This window comes from Vanellus vanellus (genome assembly GCF_965231255.1).
Source record: "Vanellus vanellus genome assembly, chromosome: 18".
Classification (NCBI taxonomy): domain Eukaryota; kingdom Metazoa; phylum Chordata; class Aves; order Charadriiformes; family Charadriidae; genus Vanellus; species Vanellus vanellus.
In genome coordinates this window covers 1,413,613-1,439,039 of record NC_138923.1, presented here as the reverse complement: position 1 = coordinate 1,439,039, position 25,427 = coordinate 1,413,613, and the positions used below count along the sequence as shown (strand labels likewise).

The 25,427-nt window shown below is 48.5% G+C and overlaps 1 protein-coding gene across 1 annotated transcript in view; it reads left to right on the top strand.

Annotated features, from left to right (window-relative positions):
* ZNF618 (zinc finger protein 618) overlaps window positions 1-25,427 on the top strand; it is a gene marked incomplete at its 3' end in the record, with an annotated part of 164,085 nt that overhangs the window by 78,963 nt on the left and 59,695 nt on the right. Inside the window, exons 3-6 of the mRNA XM_082492432.1 lie at window positions 10,642-10,898; window positions 14,765-14,860; window positions 17,596-17,673; window positions 24,616-24,654. Coding sequence (XP_082348558.1) covers window positions 10,642-10,898; window positions 14,765-14,860; window positions 17,596-17,673; window positions 24,616-24,654 — 470 coding nt within the window. The remainder of the gene's footprint in view (window positions 1-10,641; window positions 10,899-14,764; window positions 14,861-17,595; window positions 17,674-24,615; window positions 24,655-25,427) is intronic.

Sequence of the window (25,427 nt, the reverse complement as noted above, 5' to 3'; positions counted from 1 at the left end):
CTGGCTGTCCTTAGAGGCAGTGATCCTGTGATCAAGTGATCCTTCGAAATTTATGAACTCCATCACAATATTGGTATTCATTGAGCAAATTTCTTCCAGGAGAATCTAAATGGCAGTTACTGTTACGCATCTGCCTGCAGAAGGATGTGGTCTCATGCTCTGATTTCAGTTTATTTTGGGGGGAGAAAGCAGAAAACTTGAATGTGTGCCAGATAAGGACAGGGGTTTGGGCTGCTTCTCTGTCTCAGAAGTTTTCTTTGCATGCCCAATTAGTGTGATGGCCACAAATGTAATCGCTGGATTTGGAGCATGGGCCTCAAAGCCTTCGAGAGTTGCACCTTCATCCTAGTTAGCTTCGGCTTACTTTGGTCAGTTTATAGATGATTGGTGCAATCAAGGAAGTCATGTATGGCAAAGGGTGGACCCATCAGCCTTGTGAAGAAAAAAACAACCAGTCAGCCAAGGATCCAGCCTATAGGACCATGGACAAAACAAGTAGAGAGATTTGAAGCAGCACTTGCAATGTAGCAGTGACCTTGAAGTCCTTGAAGCATGAGGTTCACATGAGCATGTTGTACATGGAAGATGCCCTGAAGCTCTGACTGGCTTTTTCTTTTTTTTCTGTTATTCTGCAAGTCTTCACTTCTCTACCACTGATGGAGGAAGGAGTTCCTATTCCCTAAAACAACTTCAGAGAATCATAGTATCATAGAATAGTTTGGGTTGGAAGGGATCTTGAAGATCATTGAGTTCCAACCCCCTGCCCTGGGCAGGGACACCTCCCCCCAGCCCAGGTTGCTCCAAGCCCTGTCCAACCTGGCCTTGAACACCTCCAGGGATGGGGCAGCCACAGCTTCTCTGGGCAACCTGCGCCAGGGGCTCACCCCCCTCAGAGTGAAAAATGTCTTCCTAATACCTAATGTAAATCTGCCCTCTTCCAGTTTGAAGCCATTCCCCCTCATCCTATCACTACATGCCCTAGTAAAAAGTCCTTCCCCAGCTCTCCTGGAGCCCCTTTAGGGACTGGAAGGCCACAATAAGGTCTCCCCAGAGCCTTTTCTTTTCCAGGCTGAACAGCCCCAACCCTCCCAGCCTCTCCAGCCCTCAGATCATCTTTGTGGCCTCCTCTGGCCCCGCTCCAACAGGTCCGTGTCTTTCCTTGTTGGGGCCTCCAGAGCTGGAGGCAGTACTCCAGGTGAGGTCTCACCAGAATGAGTGAACAAGTTTTTCCTATACTGTTTGCTCTCAGTGGTTAAACCCCACCCTTTGAGATTATGCAGTGGCATTGTGGAAAGGGGCAATTGTGAAGAGAATGGAAATCTCCTGGTGCAACACGAGTGACTGTGAACTCCTTGTACAACTCCAAGAGAAGATTCGGGTTTTAGACACATGCACCAGCATGTGCTGCCACCGTGTGTGATGTTAAGAGTGCTGGTGCCATACTTTGTCCTGCTCTGGTATCCGTGCTTCGAAATGCAGACAGGCTCCGAAATGCTGATGGAAAGAGTGAGGAATGAGGAGGCATGTTTTAGCATGTATACGTTAAGGAAGTGTGTTTGCTTCGTTCAAGAGACAGCAGAAGAGGTGGTTCCCTCCTATGGAGGGGTGATGGCTGGTCAGAATCTCTTTTCCAGCAAACCAAATGGAGTGTGGCTCAGTGGCCGGAGGCAGCAATCCACGCTGGAAGTACGGCGCCTGTTTTGGAAAATAATTGCTCAGAGAAGGGACTCAGAAATGCGATGGTTACTCCAGGACTTTACGCATCAGAATCGAGACAGCCTTTATGAAAGAGGCACTGGCTGAAGCTGCAGGTGTGGTTTCGAGAGAGGAACGGAGCTGTGAGCTGTGACACAGGAGGTTGGGTTGGATGAGTAGGTCGGTCTCTTTGGCTTTCAAGTCCGCGAGGGAACATCTGAAAGCTGAAGCAGGAGGCATGGAGATTAGAAGCAAAGTGTTCAGTTGTTAACACTGGAAAAAATAGCTCCTGTCTTTTCTCTCTTTTAACACTGAACTTGAAAATATTTTGTGTAGTGAAGTCTGCAAAAGAGATGTCACTCATGAAGGACACCAAACGGTTCCTCTGCTTCTTGACCTGCTCTACCTCCCTCCTCCTGGTGTAAGGCACGGTGCTCGTGCAGATGGGCTGCTCCAGGGAGCAAAGGAGCACTCCTTTGGGGAGGGGGTAGGAAGACCACCACACATAATTTATCAGACAAGCAGATTTTAAATTTACATCTTTCTTTTTCTGTCGCTGCTTGCATCATCTCCATGTAAAATGAGAGTTCATTTACATCTGGTCTGCCTGTTCCACTTCCCTTAGCTCCAGTCATGGCAGGAACCTTCTGGTTCTTTTAAAACCATGGCAGACATCGGTAAATTGAACCCAGTTTCAGCCTCCCCCATTTTTTGCTTCCTTTCCTTTCTGACAGCTGAGGCCTTTTGATTTGGCATGGGAAGAGCCAGCTGCACACTAGTTTCAGGAAGACAAGTTGTAACATCGTACTGATGATATTGTCCTGGTGGGCTCTGCAAAGCATGTTCCTTTAGGTGCCCACGGCGTGGTCCTCATTTGAGTGAACCTTCTGAACACTCTTCTGAACCTCTTTCGTCCTGCAGATGTACCAAGGACCGTACAGGAGTGGGTTTCGGTAGCGTAAATGGGCACAGTGTGCTCAGCCAAAGGGGCGTTGGGTATCACCATCATTGATAGCTTCAACGCATTAGTGATGTGTTTCTGGTTCTTCCAGCTTGAGTGGTGTCCAGGAAGAAACTGAAGATGCTCCACATTTGCTGCTGGGGCGGAAGAGCTTGGCTTGTAGATGTTGATACAGAGCGGTATGTCCTCCTCCACATTTGTTTCCTTTTCCTCTCCTTTTGAGGAGAAAATACACAGGAGCTGACGTTGAAGACTGATTCTCCGCTGATCTCACTTTGCCCCTCCCAAAAAGCTCAGCAGGATGTGTGCTATAAAAATAGCCTCATTAGAAGCCATCTGAGTACGTATGCAATCACAGATCACTCAAAAGGGAGCACGGAGCATGCATGTTTCTGTTGCTGTCTTCAGAGAATTACATGACAAATTATTCCTAGCTGGAAGAAATGTCCTTTTATAATTGGGGTTTTTTCTCATTCTTTCATAAGGGAGGAGTGTGTGTTTTTTAAGTAGCTTTTAGTCACTTTCATTATTTATGAGAATGCTACTCCAGATCAGAAAAAAGCAAACTGCAAACGCGAGTTTCTTCTGGCTGCAGCAGCTGACGGGGCCCCATTTGCTTTCAGTCATTGCCGGATCCGCTTATCACAGCCAGAAAGAAATGCTCTCCAAGGATGAAGACGGCACCGTATTGCAGCTCTTTGGTTTGCACACCCTTCTCCTTTCAAGCCCAGGAGACTGGCTGGAAGGAGCCCCGCTGGCTTCATGGGTAGAGTGTTACCCTGCAGAGCAGACTGGTGCTCTGTCCTTCCATCTGGAAGAGCTCCTTGCGTTGCCCTTGCATTGCTCCTTGCACGGATGCCCGTGAGGCACATCCAGGCTACTCAGCTTCGTAGCCAAAATTGTACTCCTTGCATGGTCATTTGTCCATGTTCTTTTGCTGCATCATCTGTCTGTCCTGAAGCCTGGGGCCTTCGGGAGCTATCATGGGTGTAGGACCGAGGGAAGCTGCACCTAAATAGGTCCAGGACCCCATTTTTACCCCTACCTTTCCAGTTCCCCGCGATGAGTCTTCATCAAGGCCTCCTTAAATCTCTTCTGCTTTCACATACTTGTATTTGACATGAAAGTGGCCGCAACATCATCGGAAGATGAAAGTCTGATGATCAAAGCAGGCAGCAATGTTGAAATGAGCATTGTGAGATGGCAGAGCTGGTAATACAGTAATTGGCTATGTGGCCTACTTAGTCACAGGAGTGATACATGCAAGTGCAATGTTTGTTTGCCTCTTTAATGTTTAAAATCCATAGAGCCTGTTCTGGAAAATGAAACAGTTCCTCACCTGTAGGAGCAACCAAGCACGCCGTTGAGTGACGGTGTGAGCAGTGTGTGATCCCAAGGCTTCTGCCTCCTCTCCTCGGCAAGGAAGAGCCTCTTGGATTGCCAAGCTCCACAACTCAGTCAAGCCAAGACATTAAACAGTAAAGGAGGTTGGTATTCCCCAGGAAAACTCAAAGACATGGAGAAGAAGTTAGATGCACCCCGTGGAAGGAGGTAGGGTTCAAGCCAGATGTGTCTGTGCGCTCTGCTAATCTCTGGTCTGATTCCTCTGAGAAGTTTTTGTCCTGTGGAAACAGTGCTTTGTTTGAGGAGGGTCCTCTTCCCATGGAACTTCACATGGATGTGAAATGCAGGTTGGACCTGCAGAGGGAACTGCAGTGGATCCCTGGAAGGCCACACTTGAACACTGTAAAATTGCATTGTTTCATCCAAAAGAGTGATGGCGTGAGGCTGGGGACTGCATTCGGAGCCACCAGGAGCTGGATGGGGGCAGGTACCCAGGAGTGGGATCTGACTTACAGTAGGTTCTCCCTTAGTTCCTGTGCGCTGCTGTCTCCACCAAGTGGAGGCTCTGACCACATCACTGGTACCAGTGTGTTACCCAGCAGTGCCCTGCAGGAATTTGGAAGATGGGGCTGATCTCTGGGTTAGCACAGTGTGAGCTCTATGTCTTGCGGTCGCAGCACTTGGAGACATGGTCACCTCATGGTTCGTGCCGGGGAGTACTTCGGCTTCCAGGACCAAGTACCAGTACGTGACTTAGGTGACATCCTGGAAGCTGCATAGTCCTCTTCTCTCTGTGTGCCCCCACCCAAGACCAGTAAAGACTTCCTTCCAGCCTTGGGAACTGCAGATTCACTCCTATTCTTACTCATCCTCTTTTTGACACCGTTCCAGCAGTTGTGCGTCAGCGCCGGCAGTGCTGCAAGCAGGAGAGGAACAGCAGAACCAGGTCTGGACATGGTGGTGCTGAGGCCCAATTTCTTCCCTCCAGCAGGCAGCGTATTCTCTCTCACCGTGGCTCTCGGGGAATTTCTGGAGAAGTTTGTTCTGCATCTGTTGCTGCTTTATCCTCATCTCTAGTTGGAGGCTCCTCGTGCTGCTCAGAAGCAGGGGAGGCAGAATTTGGCACAACACCGAGCAAGTGCAGCGTCATGGGCTTGCGAGGGATGCAACGTCCAAGGACCAAAGGGGTGGTAAAGAAATGATGCTTTACTGGGTCACCTCTCTTGGGTCAGCGCGTGTGTTCCCTCCTGACTTGATGCCATGCATGATGGAGACTGTGGTGAATGGTGTCTCCTCAGTGAAACCTGGTTCTGCTCTGGCTGTGCAGGTACTGCTCTCCATCCCGTCTGAAGTTTTCCAATGTCAGTAATTTCTTTCCCATTTTGCTTTCTGATGCTGATAGTGTTTCCCCAGCCAAACCAAGAGGCTTCAAACTCTGCTGTCCCATAAGGGTCGTTCCTTCATCCCAGCTCCCCCCTGCACCTTGGGGACAATTACCCAGGTCCACAGAACGTCACTTCAGCAAATGGAGCTTCAGACCCAAGAAGCCTGAACTGATCCTAGTCTTGCTCTAGTCACAGGAGCGCTAACTGCATTTCACATGGGATCAGAAGAAAGTGATGCTAGTTCTTGCTAGGAGAGCTGTCTTCCATTCTTGCTGCTGCGTTCTTCTCTCCGAAGCTGTGTAGCCCCCAGCAGACACCGAGTGAGCTTTCTGAGAGCTCAGACCTGCTCCCAGGGCTTTGGGAGCAGTGCTGTTGGGTGTATTGCCATCTGGAGCAGCAGCTCTCATCAGCCCTGCACCTGCTGGCCTGGAAAGGGACCCACCTTCGCACCTGGGGAGATTTTTGGTTGCGGTGTCCAAGCAGAATGAGAGATTGAAGTGTTGCTGGACAGTCGCCATGCGAGTGATGATCACTTCAACGCTGTGCCATTGGGGTCCGCTTTCTCTGTCATCGCTGGCAAGAGGCCGGGAAGAGTCGATCCCATTGCCTGTCAGGATCTTGTTTCCTGGTCTCCAGACAAGTCCTCCTGTGTGGTCTGTCCATCAGTGCTTTGGAGGCTGTGAGGATGGAGATGAGGGAACATGTTCTCCGCGTACAGGGAAGGTAGGAGGGGTCCATCGCCTTCACCTGCTGTTAGCAGCAGCTGGTGATGCTCCTCTCATTCAACATGTGAAGTAATCACAGTCTCCTGACTCCTCTGTCCCCTGCGTAGCACACCCACAGGAGAAGAAAAGAGGGCTGAGACTGTATTGCTGTTTGATTACATTTATTTGAAGGTATTTTGCAGAACCATAGTGTTCCTTTAGACGTTGAGCTGGAGAGAGTCTGCAGTTGAACTTTGGCTAAAGCTCGACATCAGCCAGTGGCTGGAAAATCTCTGCGAGATGTGAAATAATAAGAGTGACGTAAGAACACGGTTCTCCTTAAGCGAAACAGCAATGAAAAAGGTAGTTAAAACTGCTCTTGGGTGGCACGGGACTGATTCCCGGTCTGGTGCATGTCAAGAATGAAGCTTGTGTTCGGGGGTGGTGTCTCCTGCATTTGGCTCAGGTGGTGCGGATGCCGGGGCCGTCGGTGCTGTGAAACAGGATCAGGCTCATGCAATAAAACGCTGGCACCTCAGGGTGTCAGCAGAGGATGCTGCCGGCGTCCTGGGGCTGCCGTGGCCAAAGGGGTAGGAGCGGAATGCGACAAGGGGATGCTGCCGGAGATGCAGGTACCAGCCCTTCTTGTACGTATACCTGCATATATATATGTGCATGCGTACACAAACACACACTTTTATATATGTATGCATTTTTATTTTTGTAGATAGATATAATCTGGAAAAAAAAATCTTACTGCTGCTAATTTATTGCCTTTTCACCACCTTAGAGCTCTTTCCCTGGGATCTGCGCGGGAGGTGGGTCTGTGCAGAGCTCTGGGGGGTCACCGGGCAGTGCCGCGCGGTGCCGGGGTGCTGGATGGGGAGCCCGGGGGGCTGCGGGCTCACCTCCCTGACACAAGCAGTGGGTGCGTCTGTACCCATTCTGTAACCTGGGTACATCTGCTGGCTGCAGCTTTCTTCTCTCCTAGAAAGTGTCGGAAGACAGAGAAGGTCTCTGTTGTAGAATTGTTGTAATATTGTTGTAAAAATCCAGTGGTGCTATGTTTTTGATGGTTTTGCTTATTTTGTTTATGAGGGGATCTGCAGGGTTGTTTCAGGGCTTCTGTACTATGAAATCATGCTAAAATATTTGGGGCCAGTGTCCTTCTGTACACTGAGTACTGGCTCAGGCGTGTAACACACGGGGCAGTGTCGGAGGAATAGTGTTGCTTTCAATTAATCTTTGCAGGTTTGGGTCCCACCTACGAGCAGACAGCCTAGCCGGGAAGTTACTTTCTTGGCAGAGATGGATCCAGAAAGTCAATGAGTATGAAGAACATTTTTGAGGGTCCATCCGTCTGGTCTAATAGTTTATATATCCTTATAGCTTCAGGCCACCAATTCCGGCCAGTGCACATCTGTACGGAGCCCAGTAACCTGGGGCCGGCCAGATACGGGTACTCTGGGTTTGAAGACTTGGAGAGATTTGTTCTCCCTGAGCACATCCTTTGGAAAATGGTTGTTCCAGTGGACCACCAGCCACGCTAATATTTTATGCCTCATTTCAACTTGTTTCAGCTTCCAGCGATGAGCTCGTGCTCTACTCTTCCCTGCCAAATTAAGGAAAGAGAGTATTTTCTCCCCATGAAGATGATAATGTGCTGCAATCAAATCATCTCTCAGTCTTCCTTTTGGCATAAGAAACAGATGGAAGTTGTTTGGTCTCACAAAGTCATAAAGTATCTTTCCCAGTCTCCAACCATTTCAGTGCCTCTTTTTTGAACCCTCTCCAGCTTTTCTAATCATCTTTTAAAAACGAGGGCGCTCGGTCTGTCTGCAGCGTGCAGGGACTGGCTTCACCACAGCTTCATACAGGGAGAGAATTACCTCCTCGTTCCATCTCAGGCCGTGTGTATCCAAAAATTGTGTTATTCCTTTTGGTGAGACCTGGCTCTGTGTGGCTGCAGCGTGACCTGCCTTTTGGGATCACGGCGGGTGCTGTTTGTGGGTGCACCCCCATTCCCGGACACCTTTGACTGGGCTTCACCTGCCAGGTTTGGGCAGAGCCAGCTTACGGAGCAATGGATGTGCCGGTGTTGGTGCCCCTTTCGCAGTCAGCGCTCTCCACCCCTCCGTGCGTCACCCGTCATTTTTAGCGACAGCGACGGTAAATTTAATTCCAGCGCGTTAATAAATCTGCCACACATCAACCATTTCAGGAGCCCTGTGGAGATATCTCCACCAGGGAGCAGTACCCATTGAGGAGGGCCCATCGCTCCCTTGGGGCCGTGTACTGCCGATCCGGTTTATAGCCGAACGTGATGCGATGCAAAGCTGAGCGCTGTCAGAAGGTCTCTGATATTCTTACCCAATTTGTAATCTCCTCAGAAAGCCGTATCCTTAGCCTCACCGCTAGTTGTAGTAGCTTTTAATTCCACATCGCTTGGCTCCTGCATTGATTTTTCTGTTGTTTTGTCCAGGATTGGCAAGTCCGGGTTTCTGTACCGTCTATAACAGAGGTGTTTTGCCTTCCCCGTGGGTACGAAGTTGGCTTTCAGTGCCTGCCCTCACCTTTCTGCTTACCCGTGGGAGTTGGACTGGTTCGATTTTGATCTTCCTCCACTGTTCCCTCTCCCCCCCCCCCCCCCCCATCGCTTTTCCTGCCTTTGTCAGTGTTTTGCGCTTCACACCTTCTCAGTTTGATTGATTTGCAATTAATCCCACCCTTTGCTGATTGCTGAATGTTTTGTACCATTGCTCCTGGCTGCTGCCTCTCCCTTGGCTTTAGAGCGGGTGCTCAGCCGCACCACTGTCGGGTGAGATTGATGGACCTTTTGGGCATCCAATAATATTACCATAAAGACCGTCCAGCTTTCAACCACATTTTCTCTGTCTTAATTCATCTTTCTCACTTGTAAAAGCCCTGTATGATTTTGGGAGCATGGGGGGAGTACGTGTGAGGAGGATGGGAACGAGCGGGGAGGCAGGTCAAGGCTAATTCTCGCTGTTTAGGGGTTATTAATTGTACGTTTCATTCCATAATGAGAATGAAGGGATGAATAATAAAATATCTGGCAATATGATGTGACCGACCCATTTTGAAATAGCAACTACATGTCCGTGTAGGAGGTTGTGCAGTAATTATTGCAGAAGATTGTTCTCTTCCTTCATCTGCTCCTCTCGGCTCCATCCTCCCAGATTACCCGCTGGGCGCTTTCGCCTGCACTTGCGGCATTTTGATTTCTCCACCACCTTCATAACCCCTGTCAGAAACCATGGCAGGTGTTAGTTTTCTAACATTCATACTTTTTTCTGACTTTCTGTGATGGTCCAAGCAATGGGATTTCCTTCTCTCTCGCTATTGCATGGTCTTATAACTCTCATCCATAAGTTCAGCCTATTTTCCACTTAATTTTTTCTATTACTTCTGCTTAAAATGTTTTCAAACACCTTCAGCTGTTCCCAGTGTTTACACGACTCTAAATATGTCACAGTCTTTAAAATCTCTGTTTCTGGGTAGTCTAAGCTATTGTTATATATTTAGTTCTTCTGATTTCCGCACAGACTGAAGCAGCAATTACTTTATCTTTGCGTTGCGTGTTAGAATTTATTAATAACCAGTCTTAAAAACGGGGAGCCCATAACGAGTGATGGGATGGTGCGTTGGATGGTGGGAGAAGGCTCTACCCTCTGGATGATGACCTGGTCCTCACCTGTCATGCTCAAACTCCCTCTGCCTTTGGCCACCATGGCACTTGTTGTTGATGTTGTTTTACAGCTTTGGGGTGCCCAGTTTCCTTCTTGCTCTTAAGGGGTTTTGAATATTTATTTATTTAGATTGTTTTCTTCCATGAATTTGCAGCTTTCTCTTTCTGAGATGAAAACACAATTTCCTTCATCTGCTTCTAAATAGACGGGACTCGTTCTTTCTTCCCCCTGCCTTTCCCCACCCATCATGCTTTCCCTGTCATCTTTGATATTGTATCTGTCTGTAACATAATGGTCTCTCTAGATATCATTATGCTATGGATGATCCCCTTTCATCATCACTGTATATGTTAAATAAGGCCATACGAATACCATAGGATGTTAGGTTGCTTTGAAGGGTTAAAAGAGAGGATGCGATGGCAGATTAACCCCTGGAGGAGTGCACAAGGGTGGAAATAGCTCCAAATCAAAAATGTCAGGAGGATATGGCTTTTCTTTTGCGTGTACAGTGTAGTCTTGGCATGATATTTGATGGAGTTGTGCTCCTGACCTGCTAGGAACCAGATGAAATTCTGTGCACTTCTTTAGTACTGGTCAAGTCTGCTTATGACTGCTGCTATTGTTTGTGATTATTAAAGTTATTTTCATTACTAACATGATTTTATTACTTTTGTCGGGTTAAATTTTAATTACTTACCATATAGAACAGACAAGCATACTTACCCATACTTATTTTAAATAAATTGCATTGCAAGAAAGTACCTTTAATTATGTCCTAGTGATTAGAGACGGAGCACTTGACAATGAGGATTCATGTTTTCTCCTCTTTTCTCCCCATTCAGGGAGTGTTTGAAGAGGAGCCCGCGGAGCCCGAAAGCAGAGGGCTCCGATTCGGTGACATCTCAGTCCTCACCCAGTGAAGACGCTGGAATGATGACTGAGGTGAAGGTGAAAACAGAGGTACCAGATGACTATATCGAAGAGGTGATCTGGCAGGATGACACCAAAGATTCCAAGAAGAACATAAAAGATGGGCCAGGAGACGTGCCCGCGGAGATCTGCGTGGTCATAGGTGGGGTCCGCAACCAGCAGACGCTCGGTAAGCGGTGGGATAATGTGCCCCATCAGTCGATTCCCTGAGTCCGTGGTGTTGAGTCTGTGGTGTTGGGGAGAGGAACGAAGCTCCGGAGAGCCGTTCCTGGAAGCTTGGCTCTGCCCGGGGGACCAGAGCCAAGGTGCACATCAACCTCAGGGTCCTGTTCTTGGGATTATTGACCTTCTTTAGCTTTCGCTCTCTATTTGCATCTGGTCAACCCTAAAGACTCAACCAAGATCAGGGTAACTGTAAGAAAAAGCTTCTTACCTTCTTTTGACATGTTAAATGAGCTGCCCATCAGTGACGTGCAAAATTCATGGTGAACCCAGGGCTGGTGGTAGGTATGTTGGGCAGAGATGAGGAGGCAATCAGGAGGAAAGCCTGAGAAAAAGTTGAAATGCTTTGAGGAAAGCTGCTTTGAGGAAAGTGGCTGCTTTTTCTGTGAATTATTAGATTTAACTCAAAAACGGGTTTTACAGGTTGCTGTTTGTTTGTTTTTCTGATTGCCAATAATGTTGTGGGAATAATTTTGACTTCTGGCTGGCTGTGGTGTGCCACTTCCAAGATAGTACTTCCTATTCCAGCCCACCTAGAGCTGTGATGAGAAGAAGCTTTTTCTTTTTTTCTGTGAACATCCATCTGTCCTTTCCCCCTTTCCAAGGAAAGGGCTTTCTGTGGGATCCCGGAGAGATCCAACTCCTCTGTTGGTTCTGGCATGGAGCAGGTCCCAGCAGTGACTTTTAAGAGCAAAGGCAGCTGCTGATGTAAAGAAGAAAGAGCAGTTGGACCAATGTTTCCTTTGAGGCACTCGGGAGGAAGCTAATTTGAGCTGCCCAGAGTTGCTGTTGGAGTTGGCTTGTCTTGCAGGAGGAGAGAAAAGTATTGATGTTAGATTTGTCTCCTGGTTTTTGATTGATCATTGTCCACTCTGTCAGAAAGAAACTCTGGAGGGTGTCATTAGGTGGTGACTGTATTTGGAGCATTGTTGGCCTTACTGTCCTCCTTTCCCCAGTAGGACAGCCACTAAGAATGGCAGGGTTGGAGGTCACTGCTATTTATGCAGGGTCAAAACATCTAGGGAAAGCCTAAGAAGTCCATAACTGTTTCCAACTTCAAGATCTTACAATTTGGAGGAAATAGTCTGTGTATATTTACAGCTTTTGTGCCCCCACAGCTCTTGAGAGGTTGGTCACTGCATGGGCAACCCTGAAATGCAGAGGTGTCCTTGGCACCCTGGGAGGGATGGGTGGAGAGATGACCACTGGTGGGAGCCAAAGGAGCCTCTCCTTCAGCTGTGGTCACCAGCCTTTGATGGTGACCTGCATCCGCAGATCAGGACTGTCATGTAGGACCCTCTTCCCCACATGGCTTCTGGCTGGGCAGCAGCAGCTGCTCCGCAGATGATGTCCCCTGAGTTGACTATATTGTTGTGAAAAGGGGGGAATGGGCTTTTGCTGTTGGCTAACTTGGATGTACACCACCATGTCGTACTTACTGAGAACTTTGGGGACAGGCTGGAGTGAGAGGGGACACTATTCAACATATAGGCACCATGGGGAGAGGGACAGAGAGTTATTTACTAGTTAACAAGTGGTGGTTGAAAGCTGTGGAAAGTAAACTGGAGAACTTCTATCTGGAAGGGCCTTTTCAAATGAAAAATGTGCATCGCATTTGTTATTTTATAGCCTTGCGCTGGGTTTCTTTAAAGGCAACTTGGTCCTGAGGCGATTGGCAGTTGGCGGCCGATTCCTTTGTGAAAAGAGCCCTCTAAGTGCCCCTATTCATCCGCCATTCACATAACTCTCATTTGTTGGGGAGGTGGCTCTGAATAACTTTTCTGTTTGGCCACCAAATACTGTGCTCTGTGTGGACCGACCGTGGTGCCCAGATATCAGTTCCTTGTGGTTTCTTGAACTGGCTCCCAGTCAATTCTTCTGGTCCCCTCCATCCCCCCGCAGAAACCACAGACAGGCACTATTTCCATCGCTGCGGACAGCTGTGTAACTCGCACAAGAAGCGTCCCGTGCCTGCTGCTTCGCTGACATGTTGGCTGCTGCTCTGCAACAGCCCAAGATTGCGAACAGCTGAAGACGACGGTGCCTCCTATCTCCGGAGCAAAGGCTTCGTGCTCTCTGCTGCTGCTCACCGGTACTTCCAGGAGTTTTTCTCCCTGCAGTCTTTCTCACGATGTGATCTGGTAGCCCCATATCTAAATCACTTCAGCCAAGCAGAAAGGCAAGGCTTTGGTAGGATTTTATTCACCTTCATCAGGGAAGCTGAGATTGGAGGTGTTGAAAAGGGTTCTTTTTTTATAGTCATTCGTGATGCAGGATGAAGCCGTGAAGCAGAAGTAAAAAAATCCCTCTCCTTCGCATGGAAATGCCGGCCCCCCAGGCTCCCAACCTTTCATGGCGTGCTGGGGACGGTCAGTTCAGTGGGGCATGTGTCGTCTGCGCCGGGACCGTGGTGCTGAAGGCTTCAGGGCACACGTGGCTCCAAGTGACAGACAGCTTTCCTGCAGGGCTCAGCTTCGGGACTTGGTTGAAATGTGCATGAGAAGATTTATGTCTCTTTTCTGAGTCACACATCTCCTGCAGGAGCATGCTATAGTTATGCTTTTAGTTGTTCATTGGAGCAATTTATAACAGGGATTCCCAGCTCCTTATTGCTGCTATTTGCTTGTAGTGTTTTCATCAAATTAGGCCTTATGTATGCTGCCGCCTGTTTGGTTACACGTTCACATCTCTCCCTGCACTTTGGACTCCTCCAGACCCTCTTTCCATCTGTTTGGAGCAGCCCAAACCCTGTGATGGACGAGAGCGGATGCAGCGAAGCGGGATGGGTGGCAGTGGTGGCTGCAGTCCCTCAGCCGCAGGGCCGCTGCTGATGTTTGTGGGTTTGGACCATTTCCCTTTCATCTGCTTTTCCACAGACGTCTTGCAAGCTCCGTGAGATCCCACTTTGGGCATCCCAAGCAAAGAAAGCCAACGGAGAGGTTGGCTGTAACCCGGGGTCCGGTCAGCAGCAGACAGATAACTGCCACTGGGCACCCCGCGCTCCTCCCCGTCAACTCGCCCGTACCCCCCCGGCACCGCCGGCGCTCCCTGCCATGTGGGTGCTGTGTTTCTGGCACTGCACAGCTCCGAGATGCAATATTTCCTGTTCTTGTCACCTTTTTCCTTGGTAGCTTCATGCGCTGGCCTTGGGCCAGGGTCCTTTGAAGAGCTCCACCACATGAACGTTTCTGCGGGCAGGGGCGTCAGGGCGGAGAGGCAGAGGAGCCCACCCTCTCGGAAGGAGAGGAAAAGAAAATGGCACTTGTGTTGTAAATCGAGAGAAAGGGGGAGAGGCTGTTTAGCTGATGTGGATCATTTTTTAACGTTGGGAATACCGTCAGGTCAGCATTTGTGTTTTGGAGGACAGAGTTATCTGCGAGTTGATCAGGAGAAGTTTTATACAAGGCCGTTTAAGCTCTCAATCGGGTCCGCGCTTTACAAGAAACATTTTGGAGAGGATTTTTCAAGTAACGCATTAAATCAGAAATGTTTCTGAGGCGAAGAGTGAATCCTCCTGCTTTGAGACTGTCGGTCTGACACGCGCGTGCTTGCCTCGCGCCGTGACGCTGGTGTCTCAGTTGCTGAGCTGCTCAGCACACAGAATTCAAGAGCACTCTGGATTCTCCTTAGTTATACCATATAAGATGGAGCTGCAGAAGCCTTAAGAAACTCTGTGTGACCTCTGACACCTTGTTAGCAAGCCACAGGGACAGATGGGTCTTGGAAATTTTTAATAGGTTTCAGCCATCATTATTCTTTGGAAATGCACCCACTTTAAGGGCTCTTTTCTGATTTTTTTTTTGTACAATGTAGATGGAAAAGCAGTGGAACGTGCCTCTCCCGTTGGATATACACGAAATCGATATTCAGGGACCTGGATTTTTGACCATGCATTGAGATACACGTCCGGTATGTGATGGAAGGGTGTGAAAGTCTAACCAGGGATCAGGGAGCGATGGAAAGCTCTGGATGCAACGGGTGCGTTGCCCAAATTCCGGCTGCGAGGCCCAGGAAAAGCCTGGCAAAACTGAATGCACCAACTAACCAAAAACCTTCCCCATCTCCCATCCTACTAGAAACAGCTTTAACCCGCATGACCCATCCTGATGCGGACAAAGTCTGAGACAAACCACGACCACGGTGGCAGTGTCCAAGGCAACACGGGCATGTTCTTTGTAAGGCCTTAACACGTAGCGACGTCTTTTTTTCCCCCACTTCATCTTTCCTCCACTCTAATAACACATTTATTGTGGCAAGTCATCCTTCCTTTCTCTAATATGAGGATCTGTGCCTTTGCTCCCAAATCACGGTGTGCGGCGTACACAGTTGTGGCTGTTGAGTTGTCTCTCGGTGCCTGCAGGACTCTAGATCTGCACCGCACTTCCCTTCCACGCTCCACAAACTCGCTGTCTCCCGGGGCAGCGCTCTACCGCTCACGCATGAGAGGTACCCGCGTGGGTGAGAGGTATCCGCCTCGAAGAAGATGACTCCAGCCTTCCCCAGCTTGCGCTTGAGACCTGGGTGCTTCAGGACATCTGCACAACAGCACCGGCCGTGGGACGCGCCGGTGGCTTCGGCTCCTGCCCTGGCTCTCCAGGCACAGCCCCTTGCCTGAGGCCTGCAGCGCCCGTTTGGCTTCGTATCGGAGAGGGAAGGCACTCCCTGGTTACTTGTACAGGTTATACTCTTCTTGGAAGAACTGCATGACCAAAGGCATTTATGTGCCGTAGACTATCTCCAGAGGAAGAGGGAAATATAAGAAAAATGGGGAAAAAAATTCACCCTAGAGTGACCCTCACTGTTTTTTACCCGTTTTCCCAGTGCTCTGCGTGCACGCAGCGCTGCTTCGGGGTACGGGTGGGCGTCAGTCGCATTCTGCTGTTGGTGCAGCTGAACCTCGGCTGTCGCCCAGGGTTAGTGGTTGGTAGGGCCCAAGTGGTGGGGACTGCGCTCGTCTTCTGGCCGTGCTGCTTTGGGGCTCCAGCTGGAATAGTTTTCAGGAAAGAATTTTGGAGGTTGGCGATGAATATCATCAGTCCTTTGCGCATGGAAAATGAGGGCTGGCAGATGCTGCTGACTTGCTGATCTGCAGAATTTCACTTAGAAAAGCCTGTGTGGAGCGACCACGGGTGATGACTGTCCCATATATATATAAATATATATAAAATACAATTAGCTACGATAATTAAAAGGCTATGGAGCAGATCAGACGTAGTCAACTGACCATAATACCACTTTTTTAGAGTATTTTTTCAGATGTGTACTCTTGTGTATCAAACTGTAGCGAATTGCCTCTTTCAGCATCAGTGACGAAGTAGCTTCCCAAGCCCAAAAGACAGTCCCAAGTGATGCTGACAGTGGTGGACAGGGAATTCAGTGCTGTTACAAAGTGGAAGGAGGGTTGTTTTCTTCCCAAGCTGTAAGCAATAGGGCATGGGAAGGGAAAAAAAGAACATGGGTATAGCGTGTTAAAAAAAAATACAGTTGGTTTTGTTCCTGGAAAGAGCTCACTTTGAGTAGCGCTGGGTAAGTATTGCTGTCGAATGATGTTTGGGAATATTTATTTGGATGTGTGCGTGTGAATGTTTTGTTCTTGTTTGTGCCTCGTCCCTGAGTTTTACTGGTTTTGCACAGTCAGGAAAAGATTGTTTTAAGATTGGGTGAGGAAGCGTCCGTGGAAATGAAATGCTGCGTTCACACAAAATCATGTTCAGCCTTTCTTTCTCCCACCTCCTCTTCCAGTAAGTGCTGCTCTCGCCCTCCTGAAGAGCACGGATGGGATCACAGTTACTTAGCTGCTGATGGACAGCTAAGAAATGCAATACATTTTGCAAGTGAGAACTTGAAAGGTGAATTCGTTGCCTGTTCACCAACTCGGAGTCGGGGGGGGGAAAAGGTTGAATCAACTTAAATAACAAATCTAAGGAAATTTCTGTCCGGGTGTCCAATAAACAGAAAAGGCTAAATTCATTGCATAATTTCATCATTACAAATGATTCTCCCAGCTCTGTTCCTCTGGTTTCATTTGAAATGACTGTTTGCAGATGTGTGTTTTCTGGAATTAGAGACACAAATTGAGAAGAGAGACTACTGTGGTCATGTGCTTTTCCTTAAAAAGGTCAAAAGTTCTATTTGTATCTATTTGGTTTCCTCTGGGTGGATATTTACCAAATCTCTGTGGGTTTCTTGAGAAATTTGTACATTGTGCATTTCTTGAGAAATTTTGAAAACTCCTTGCCTCAAGATAACATATTGCCTTCTTTTTTCAGTTGAAAAGCTTTTTTTCCCATATACTAGGAACTTACTGAAAAGTAATTCAAGGTTATTTCTGTCCATAGGAAATATTAGTCATTATTATAAAATTATAAGTCAAACTATTTTGAGAGTGGCCCTTTCATGTTCGCAAAGTTATAAAGATATACTGAAAATGTAAGTTCAGGGTAATATGCCAAGGAATTTTAAATAAGGCTGAAAAAAGGATTGAGTCTGGGATAGTGATTTCCTGCATTTATCTCCATGAACCTTCCAAAAATTACTTTGCTGCAAACTGCATTCTTTTGTCCCCAGTTTATGGATAAGTATGCGGCGAGGCTGTTTTTCCTGATCTACTATGGTGATGTATACTTTTCTGTCTTGTTTTTCAGGGTCTTACGAGTGTGGCATATGTGGGAAGAAATACAAGTATTACAACTGTTTCCAGACCCATGTGCGAGCGCACAGAGGTATCTCACTCCTGCTCAAATCTTTGGGAATCCTGGGGTAAACGTTCCGGCTCGGGGACTTATTTTCGGGAAGGTCTTGAAGATTGCTCTGCTGCTTCTCCGTTCATCAGTGATGCTTCTTTCGGGTGGGCCATTCGCAGGATAAATTTTGGGGCTGTCTAAGCTTTGTGGCTCTCTACTCCAGCAGTATTTCTTCTGAGGTCAGAAGCAGCTCTTGCCTTCGGTGCAGTATTTACAGCACGGGGCTCTCTGGGGACGTTGCTGTGCATTGGGAGAACTGCAAATCGAAAAGTTTCTCCTGGCAAACGATAGCCCAAGCCAGCAGTATAGTTGCCCCCGCAGGGGCAGGCGTGTCCCCGAGGCGCCCCGCGCTCCTGCCCAGCTGGGTGGTTTAGTCCATCCCTGGTGAGTCAGGATGGGAGGGTATCAGGTCAGATACTGGCGTCGCTACATTGCTGTATTTTTATGTTAAAATCAAAATGTGGCTTGAACTCACCCCCGTACCCCTGCTGTCGGCTGAGGTCACCTTCCAAGTGTATTGTTTGTAGGAAACATCTCGTCCTTAGTCAGGAGTGACTTTATTTGAAATTTCCCTAAGTCTGGCCAATTCGATGTTGCTTAATTGCAGAAATGTGAGAGTTTTGCTGGGTGTTTTGTATAGTGAGTGTAGTTTGTATAATATGGAGAAATACGTATCTGAAATAACAGAAGAAACTAACTCACGAGCCTTTCAGTGGTTTTATTTTCTTTCACCCGAGTTGAGCACTGAAGTCTGTGTGTCAGACTTGTAGGAGCATCTGCTTTAGCTCCTGGGTTGTAACTAGCAGCATCAGCGCACGTGGTCTTCAGTAGAACGATCGACTGGAATGGCTAAAGGAGCATAAGGGAAACTCCCGTGAAAAGTTTGAAAATCTAGGAATAATGAAGGCTAATGCAATATTAGATTTTAAATGTGTAAACTCCCACAAGTCAGCAAATGCACAACTGAAAAGGAAACATGCATCTTAACTTCTCAGAGTTTTTCTCAGTCTCATAATACGTCCTTTAATTGCATGGTTGCGTATTTCTTGTGTGCTGTTTAACATCACAGAGCTTCTTCTGTATCCTTAGATACACTCAGAATTGTTTTTCAATGCTGGTATTCCTTTCTAAATACCAACAAAATTCCTAAAAGTCCTTTAAATGTAACTACAAAGTAGCTTCACTCTGCAGTTTGAGAAAAAAAATCCCTAAAATAATAGTCAGCAGCAGTTATTTGCTGACATGCAAAATGCTTTACTGTTGCATCACAGCATTGCAATAATTTTGCAATAATAATTGCAGTATTTAGATTAGGGACAAGGATTGCTTTTATTTTATTTCTCTTCCCCAGGCACTATGGGATCTTTAATTCAGCTGGAATTTTAGGAGCTACATTAGTATGAGGTCACCTCCTGGTGTGTGATCCAATTGATTTGTATTTATACATTTATTTATATTTTGATCATGAAGCTATATATTAAATAGTCTGGATGCATCAACCTGCACATGTGCAATTAATATCCACATGTCCTGGTTTGAGCATCTGTCCTTCGTCTCAGTGACCAGTCTGGCCCAAACCACAACACCATAGTTTTGTCATGAACTCAGTAGAGACGTGACTTTACCTTTTGCTTCCAAAACCTTTTTAATGTGTAGCTGTAGAAGATGGAAATTTTCAAAATTTTGAATGTGGAAATTTATTGGCAATTTTCACATCAGTCGTGGAGGAGCACAATTTATATATGTGAAACTTAAAAAATTGTTGGTTTATGTTGCTGTAAATTGATGCATGTAGTAGTAACATTTAAAGTGCTTTTGAATTGCCTTAAGACAATAAAAATCAAAATGAGATATTTATTCGTGTACACTCCTCAACAAGAAATCAAAGTGAAAACTCGGTGCCGCTCTGTAAATGTGATTCTCCCAGAAACAGAACCTGAGCCGGCAGTTAAAGCAGCGGGGAAGCGTACCCGTCTGCAGAGAAGTAACATGCCATTGAGTGTGCATGTAATGTATAGTTAGGAAAAAAAAAAAAGCAAGGGTTATACGGAGGAAAGCCCTGGGTGATATTATCCAGTGTGAATCGTACATGGAACTGTACCAGTAACAGTGGTGGAAATAACGTAAGACTGCAGGACTGAAAAATTTTTGTGAGAGCTGCTTTTATTCCCACGCGTATCCGAGTCTTGTATGGAAGTGGCTGGTATTGCACCACCATAACAAACGTGAGATAACTTGCTGGTTACACATGTGCTGAGGATGGGATTCTGCGCTTTGCATGTTCTCCCTGCGTGTTTTCAGTCTGTGTCTTGGCCGCAGGGCACTGGCGAGCCAGCTCTCCTAGGTCTGCTTCTCCTCGAAGCACTGAAAATTGAGCTCCCTTGGCATATTACGGGCAATTATCAGCTGCCAGAAACTCAGATCCCGAATCTTTTAGTCGTTTCGTTTTGGCTGGCCAAGGAAGGAGCCAGCAGTGGCAGGACCTGGCAGTCCCTCTTTGCCTGATGCGTTTTTCCGTGCATCAGCCGTGGTTTCCCCAAGGTCTGGGCCACCCGTCAGTCCCATAACATCTGTCTTTCCCTGAAGGTTTGACTGATCCTGGGTAAACTCACCAGCTCAGCGCCAGAGTAACTAGAGCAAATTCGGGCCCCTTTTTCTTCTCTTTAGGTGCTTTCTTCCAGTTTTTTTTGGGCATTCAAGCAGAAATATCTGCTTTTTTTGATTTGCTGAAGGATACACCCCTTCCCCTTGAACAGCCCTCTGCTTTTTGCTTCCGTGTGTGGTTCCTGTGGTGCTGATGGTCCTTGGCCAAGCTGTGGGATGGTCCTGCAGATGGACAGAGCTGGTGATGCAAAAGGTTCAGCGCATGGGAGAGCAGATAGTAATTGTGTTGATGTGGTTTGGACCTTTGGGGCAGAACAACTGAAAAAAACATCTGTCCCGCCAGCTCCGCTGTCACCATTCAGTGACCCAACTTCAGTCCCTGGGTCAGGAGGTTGGGTGGTCCCAAGTTGTCCTTGCTTTGAACTGGGTGATTTCTAAGCTGTTTTTTTTACATTTCGGTGTCCAGTTTGGAGCTGCAGCAGATAAGCTGGGGGCGTGCGGCTGGTGGCCAGCACAGGTGGGAGCCCTGTGCCCTCTTTGCTCCTGCAGTCGGTCCCTCCTTGTCAGTCACTTGTTTTGCCCTGTGCAAAACTTACATTTCTTCTCATCCTTCGAGCTGTTCAGTTCCCCATTGAGACTTTCATGCTGGCCAGATCTCTAAAGGTAAAAATTACATTTTTCTTTGTAATGATAGTTTTGGGGAGAAATTGCCTAGATTTTTTTTTTTTTTTACATCTGCACCTGCCTCCTCTCTAGATCTCCACGGTAGAGAAGCTGTGTTGGAGGTGACCTGTGTTCTTTAGGCTGATTTTTTTTCTCGTCTGCCTTCAGGAATGGGTGGTTTCTTATTGCAAAATGGGGCATTTTCTTAATTTCTTGAGCTTTCCCTGTGGTGCTCAGCATCGTCTGGAGAATTTCAGGGAGCGATCGATCTCCTGGCACTTTAGAAGTACAAAAGGTTGAGGCAGCTCTTGTTCAAGACAGGCTGCCTCGCAGGGGCAAGCTCCCGTTCTGCTTTGCTCTGAAAGCCGAGAGGCAGGCACGGAAAACCCCGCGTAAAGGGTTCCGGAAAGAATCAGAAACGTAGGTAAGAAGTTTACTCACTACGTTTCATCAAGGCAGAAAGGCAAAGGTTGCGTTCCTTCCCTTTCGCCTCCCCGAAACGCGCAAATAAAATAGAAAAAGAAACCCAACAACAAAAAAAAGAGACGTTGTTGAGCTGAAAGGCTCCTTTGTGAGCTGTCGTGCAGCCCCGCGGGATCGCGGCTCCTTCCTCCTGCCGAGCTGCCGGAGTTCAGGGGGAGCAGAAAGGCGGCGCGTTCCTGGTGGCGATGGAAGGCTCTGTCCCAGCCATGGGCGCTCACAAACGTTACCGCTTCGCCTCTCTGCAACCCCCCGGCCTGCAAAATGTGTGGCTTACAGTGTTTTTTGTCTAGCTATGTGGGGTTTTTCAAGTCATTAAAAGGTTTGGATTCCCTTCAGGAGTTAGTCAGCTAGAAAGTTTTGTTTTGTATGGTTGGGTCATATTTAAGCAACATGAGCAGCAAAACATCTGCATGTTTTGAGTCAGAAAAATTATTTCACTTTTAGGTAACTCAAAAAAAAAAAAGCGGCTGAAATGACTTTATTAGACTTTCACAAAGTAAATTTAAAAACCTCTGGGCTGAGGCCAAGCAAGGGAGATTTTTACCCAAAGGAGAATTCTTCAGAAAGCAAATGAAAGAAAATAGCAAGGCTCAAGTTTAACCCTCGCAGGATATATCGCCTCTGTCCTAATAATTGGTGGAAGTTCTCTGTTTCCAGATAAGCTTTTCTGGGCTGCACGATGATTTTGCTCAAGTTGTTTTTCTTTATTATTTATTTACATTATTTAGTTGCCGCGTTGCCTCCCCCTGAACCGATCAGCTCTCCGTTACCTTCCCGCGTGGGTGTGCCAGCCCGAGGGGCTGATCTACCATGGTCAGAATAAATGCTGAATGCACTAGAGCGGGATTGTTTTCTTCAGGCAAAGTTTCTAGTTTAACCAGTTGTTCAAAAACCTTCTCAAAGCTTTTAAAGTTTCGGATTAATATTTTCCAAGAATGGGTTCTGCTCGATTCCAAAAATACGAAAAGGAAGATGACTCGTTCAAACTGTGAATATGGAAAAATGGTTTTTTCCAAAGTGCACATTTTTGGAGTCTGAGTTGGAGCAGTTCTGTGACTGAAACGATTTTGAGGTGAGAAGTTGAAAATTAATAGCGAAATAACCATTCCTGAGGAGAGATGGTGTTTCGGAGCTGAAGAAAGTGGGGTTTCATTTGTGTGATTATCTGCTACTGAAAAATCATAGGATTTGGGGGGGTCCTTTGCCCTCTGTGCTGCATCCCAAGCACCCATTTGTTACTGTGCACGTTTCCCAGTCTGCAGCCAATTTTTATAGGAGATTCAGAAAGTTACTTGGGACGCAGGAGTTAATTTGCCTGTTTTCCAGCTTTCCCGCCGACCTCCCTATTCTCACTTTTGCAACTTTCTCAGAAATTGGTCTTTTGTTTTGAAGCTGTAATTACTTGGTCTCAGCCCAAAGGTGATTTAGAGTGGGCTGTTAGGGGATTTTTAGGTTGTTTCTTTTTTAATTCATGACGACTTTAGTCTGTCTTATGACTAAGAGTAACAACATTGCTTAACGCAGTTCAGAAATGGCCGCTCCTTAAACCTTTGTGTGTTGCTTGATTCTTGTTAAGTTTGACTGAAGTACTTTTTAAAGCCATTTAAATGACAGAAATGGCCTGGCGCATGCATCGTACATAGCTTTTATGGTTTATTTATGCCGTTGTCTGTAAACGCCAGGACAGCATTTTGCAGAACTCCATTGTGCCACAGCTAGCTTTTTCCTTGAGTGATAGGTGGTAATTCAAACAAGTAGCGGCTGTGGAAAAATACAGGGGTTTGACTGCGGAGGTTTTGCATATGATACCGAGGGTTTCTGATCTGGCCCCTCAGTTTATGAAGTTGTGCCAAATTAATAACGTTGCCTCGAAAAGTGATCTAATCAGGCAGGTTAATCAAGTAGAAATGTACAAATTCACAAACCCACAATCATTTGTTTTTATTATTTCTTAAGAAATAAGGAAATTAAATGCAAACAGTGTTCATTACTTAAGGTTGCAAATTTTAAATTCAAAAATGCTGTGACATTCCACAGCTGTGGTTTTCCGAGCAATGCGAGCGTGATTCCAAGAGACATACGGAATATTTTGAAACGTAGTTATGTTATTAGATAATGTGACATACAGTATATGCAATTTAGGATGAATATGAAACACTTCAAAACGGCTTGGAAAACCTAATCATTTATGATCCTTGACTTGTAACATTGGGGTTTGTTTTCCAGCTTGCAGTTTCGCCCGTTGCATTCGTTTCGGGCTTGAACGTGATCGTTGCTGTGTGCTTCCCGCCGTCCCAGGCGTTACGGTGGTGGGAGCTTTTTCTCCCACCTTTCCACATGTCCCTTTGGTCAGACCAGGACAGAGTAGCCCCGGGGGGATTCTGATGGCCCACCTCTGGCAGGGGCTGTGCCATGGCTGGCCGTGGCGGGGAGGTGCGGCAGTGGAGCGTCCCCTGGGGAGGCCGAGCGGGGTGACCTGTTCCCTCTGTGACAGCACTTGCCCAGGAATTACGCACATGAGCGATTTCAACAAACCTTCACTAGAAATTACAAAACGCATCGTTAAGAGCTCCATGGATGACAGTGGGACCATGAGGGAGCGTCATCCCAGCCGGCACAGCGCCGCAGGGCCCCTGGGCCCGCAGACACCATGCTGAGGGGAGAGCGGGGGCCATGGCGGGGCTCTCCGGGGGCAGAGCGGGGGGCGGCTGCTCCCAGCCACGCCGGAGGGAAGTCCTCGCACCTCGCGCCTCACCAGAGCCCCCAGATGCCCCCCCCCGGGCTGTCCCGTTTGGCATCCAGGCCCCTGTGACAGCTCGGTAAACAGGAGCCCCAGTGTTGGAGGCTCTTCCAAAGGCAGCTGCGTTGTAACGCACAGCCCTCGATGTGGCCTGGTTCGGCCCCGCAGCCCGTCCCTGCTCAGGGCCGCCAGCCGTTCACAGCCCGCTCCATCGGCAGCCGCCGTCCCGCCGAGGCAGCCCACACCTGGCAGTGGGGCAGCGGCTCCAGGGAGGTGCTGTGGGCCTGGCGTCGCGGGCCGCCATGGCGGAGAGGAGCCGCGGCCAGAGGAGAGCGAGTGAGCGAGGCGCCGAGGCGCAGCCCCACGCCGTCGGACGGGCGTTGGGGACAGAGTCGGCCGCCAGATCTAAGTGCAGCTCTTTCTCTTTGCAGACACTGAAGCTGCCTCAGGTGAAGGAGCCTCACAAGGCAGTAAGTACTCATGGCGCTGTGGGTGCGTTAAGGGGGGACCGGGGCCTGGCGTGTGCGAGCACCGCGGGCGCACAGGGCCCTTTGGCGGGCGCTCCCCCCTCGGCGGTGCGGACACCCGCGGCGCCCCTCGCCCGCCCGGGGGGCTCGGTGCGGCCGCAGCGCCGGGGGATGTGGTGGGGCGGGCGGCGGGCGGCGTGCCGGGGTCGGCGGGGCCCTTCCCCGCGGGCCGGGGCTGCGGCGCGGCGACGCGGTCGGCAGAGGGCGATCCGCGCCGCGGAGAAGGCGGCGGGCGGGAGGCGGCGCGGCCTCCCCGGGGGAGAGGGGCCGCGGCGGGGGCCGCGACTGGCGGTTGTCGCCGTCCTCCCGCCGTGAGGGGAGAGCGGTGCCCGCGGCTGGGCGGGCTGGGACGTGGCGCCTCGGGAGACGGAGGGCGGCCATGAGCAGAGCTCCCGTCGCCCCGCTGCCTCAGCGCCCGCAGGGGCGCCGCCGGGTGCTGCCAGCCTCCCTGGTGTGATCAAGTCTTGTAGGACCTTTAAACCTTAAACCTACAATATGGGGGGTGTGTGCGCATCCCCGCCCCGAAGAAGGGCATTGATAAACCGGAGCGGGTTCAGCACAGGGTCGTGGGCTGCCGCGCTGAGGCAGCAGGGCCTGTGCACAGGGAAGAGGTGGCATCAGGGGACCTGGTGCCAGCCTGGTGGCTCCTGTAAGGGGGTGTTTGGGAAGATGAAGCCAGGTGGTTCACAGTGGCCGGAGGATGAGAGATAATGAGC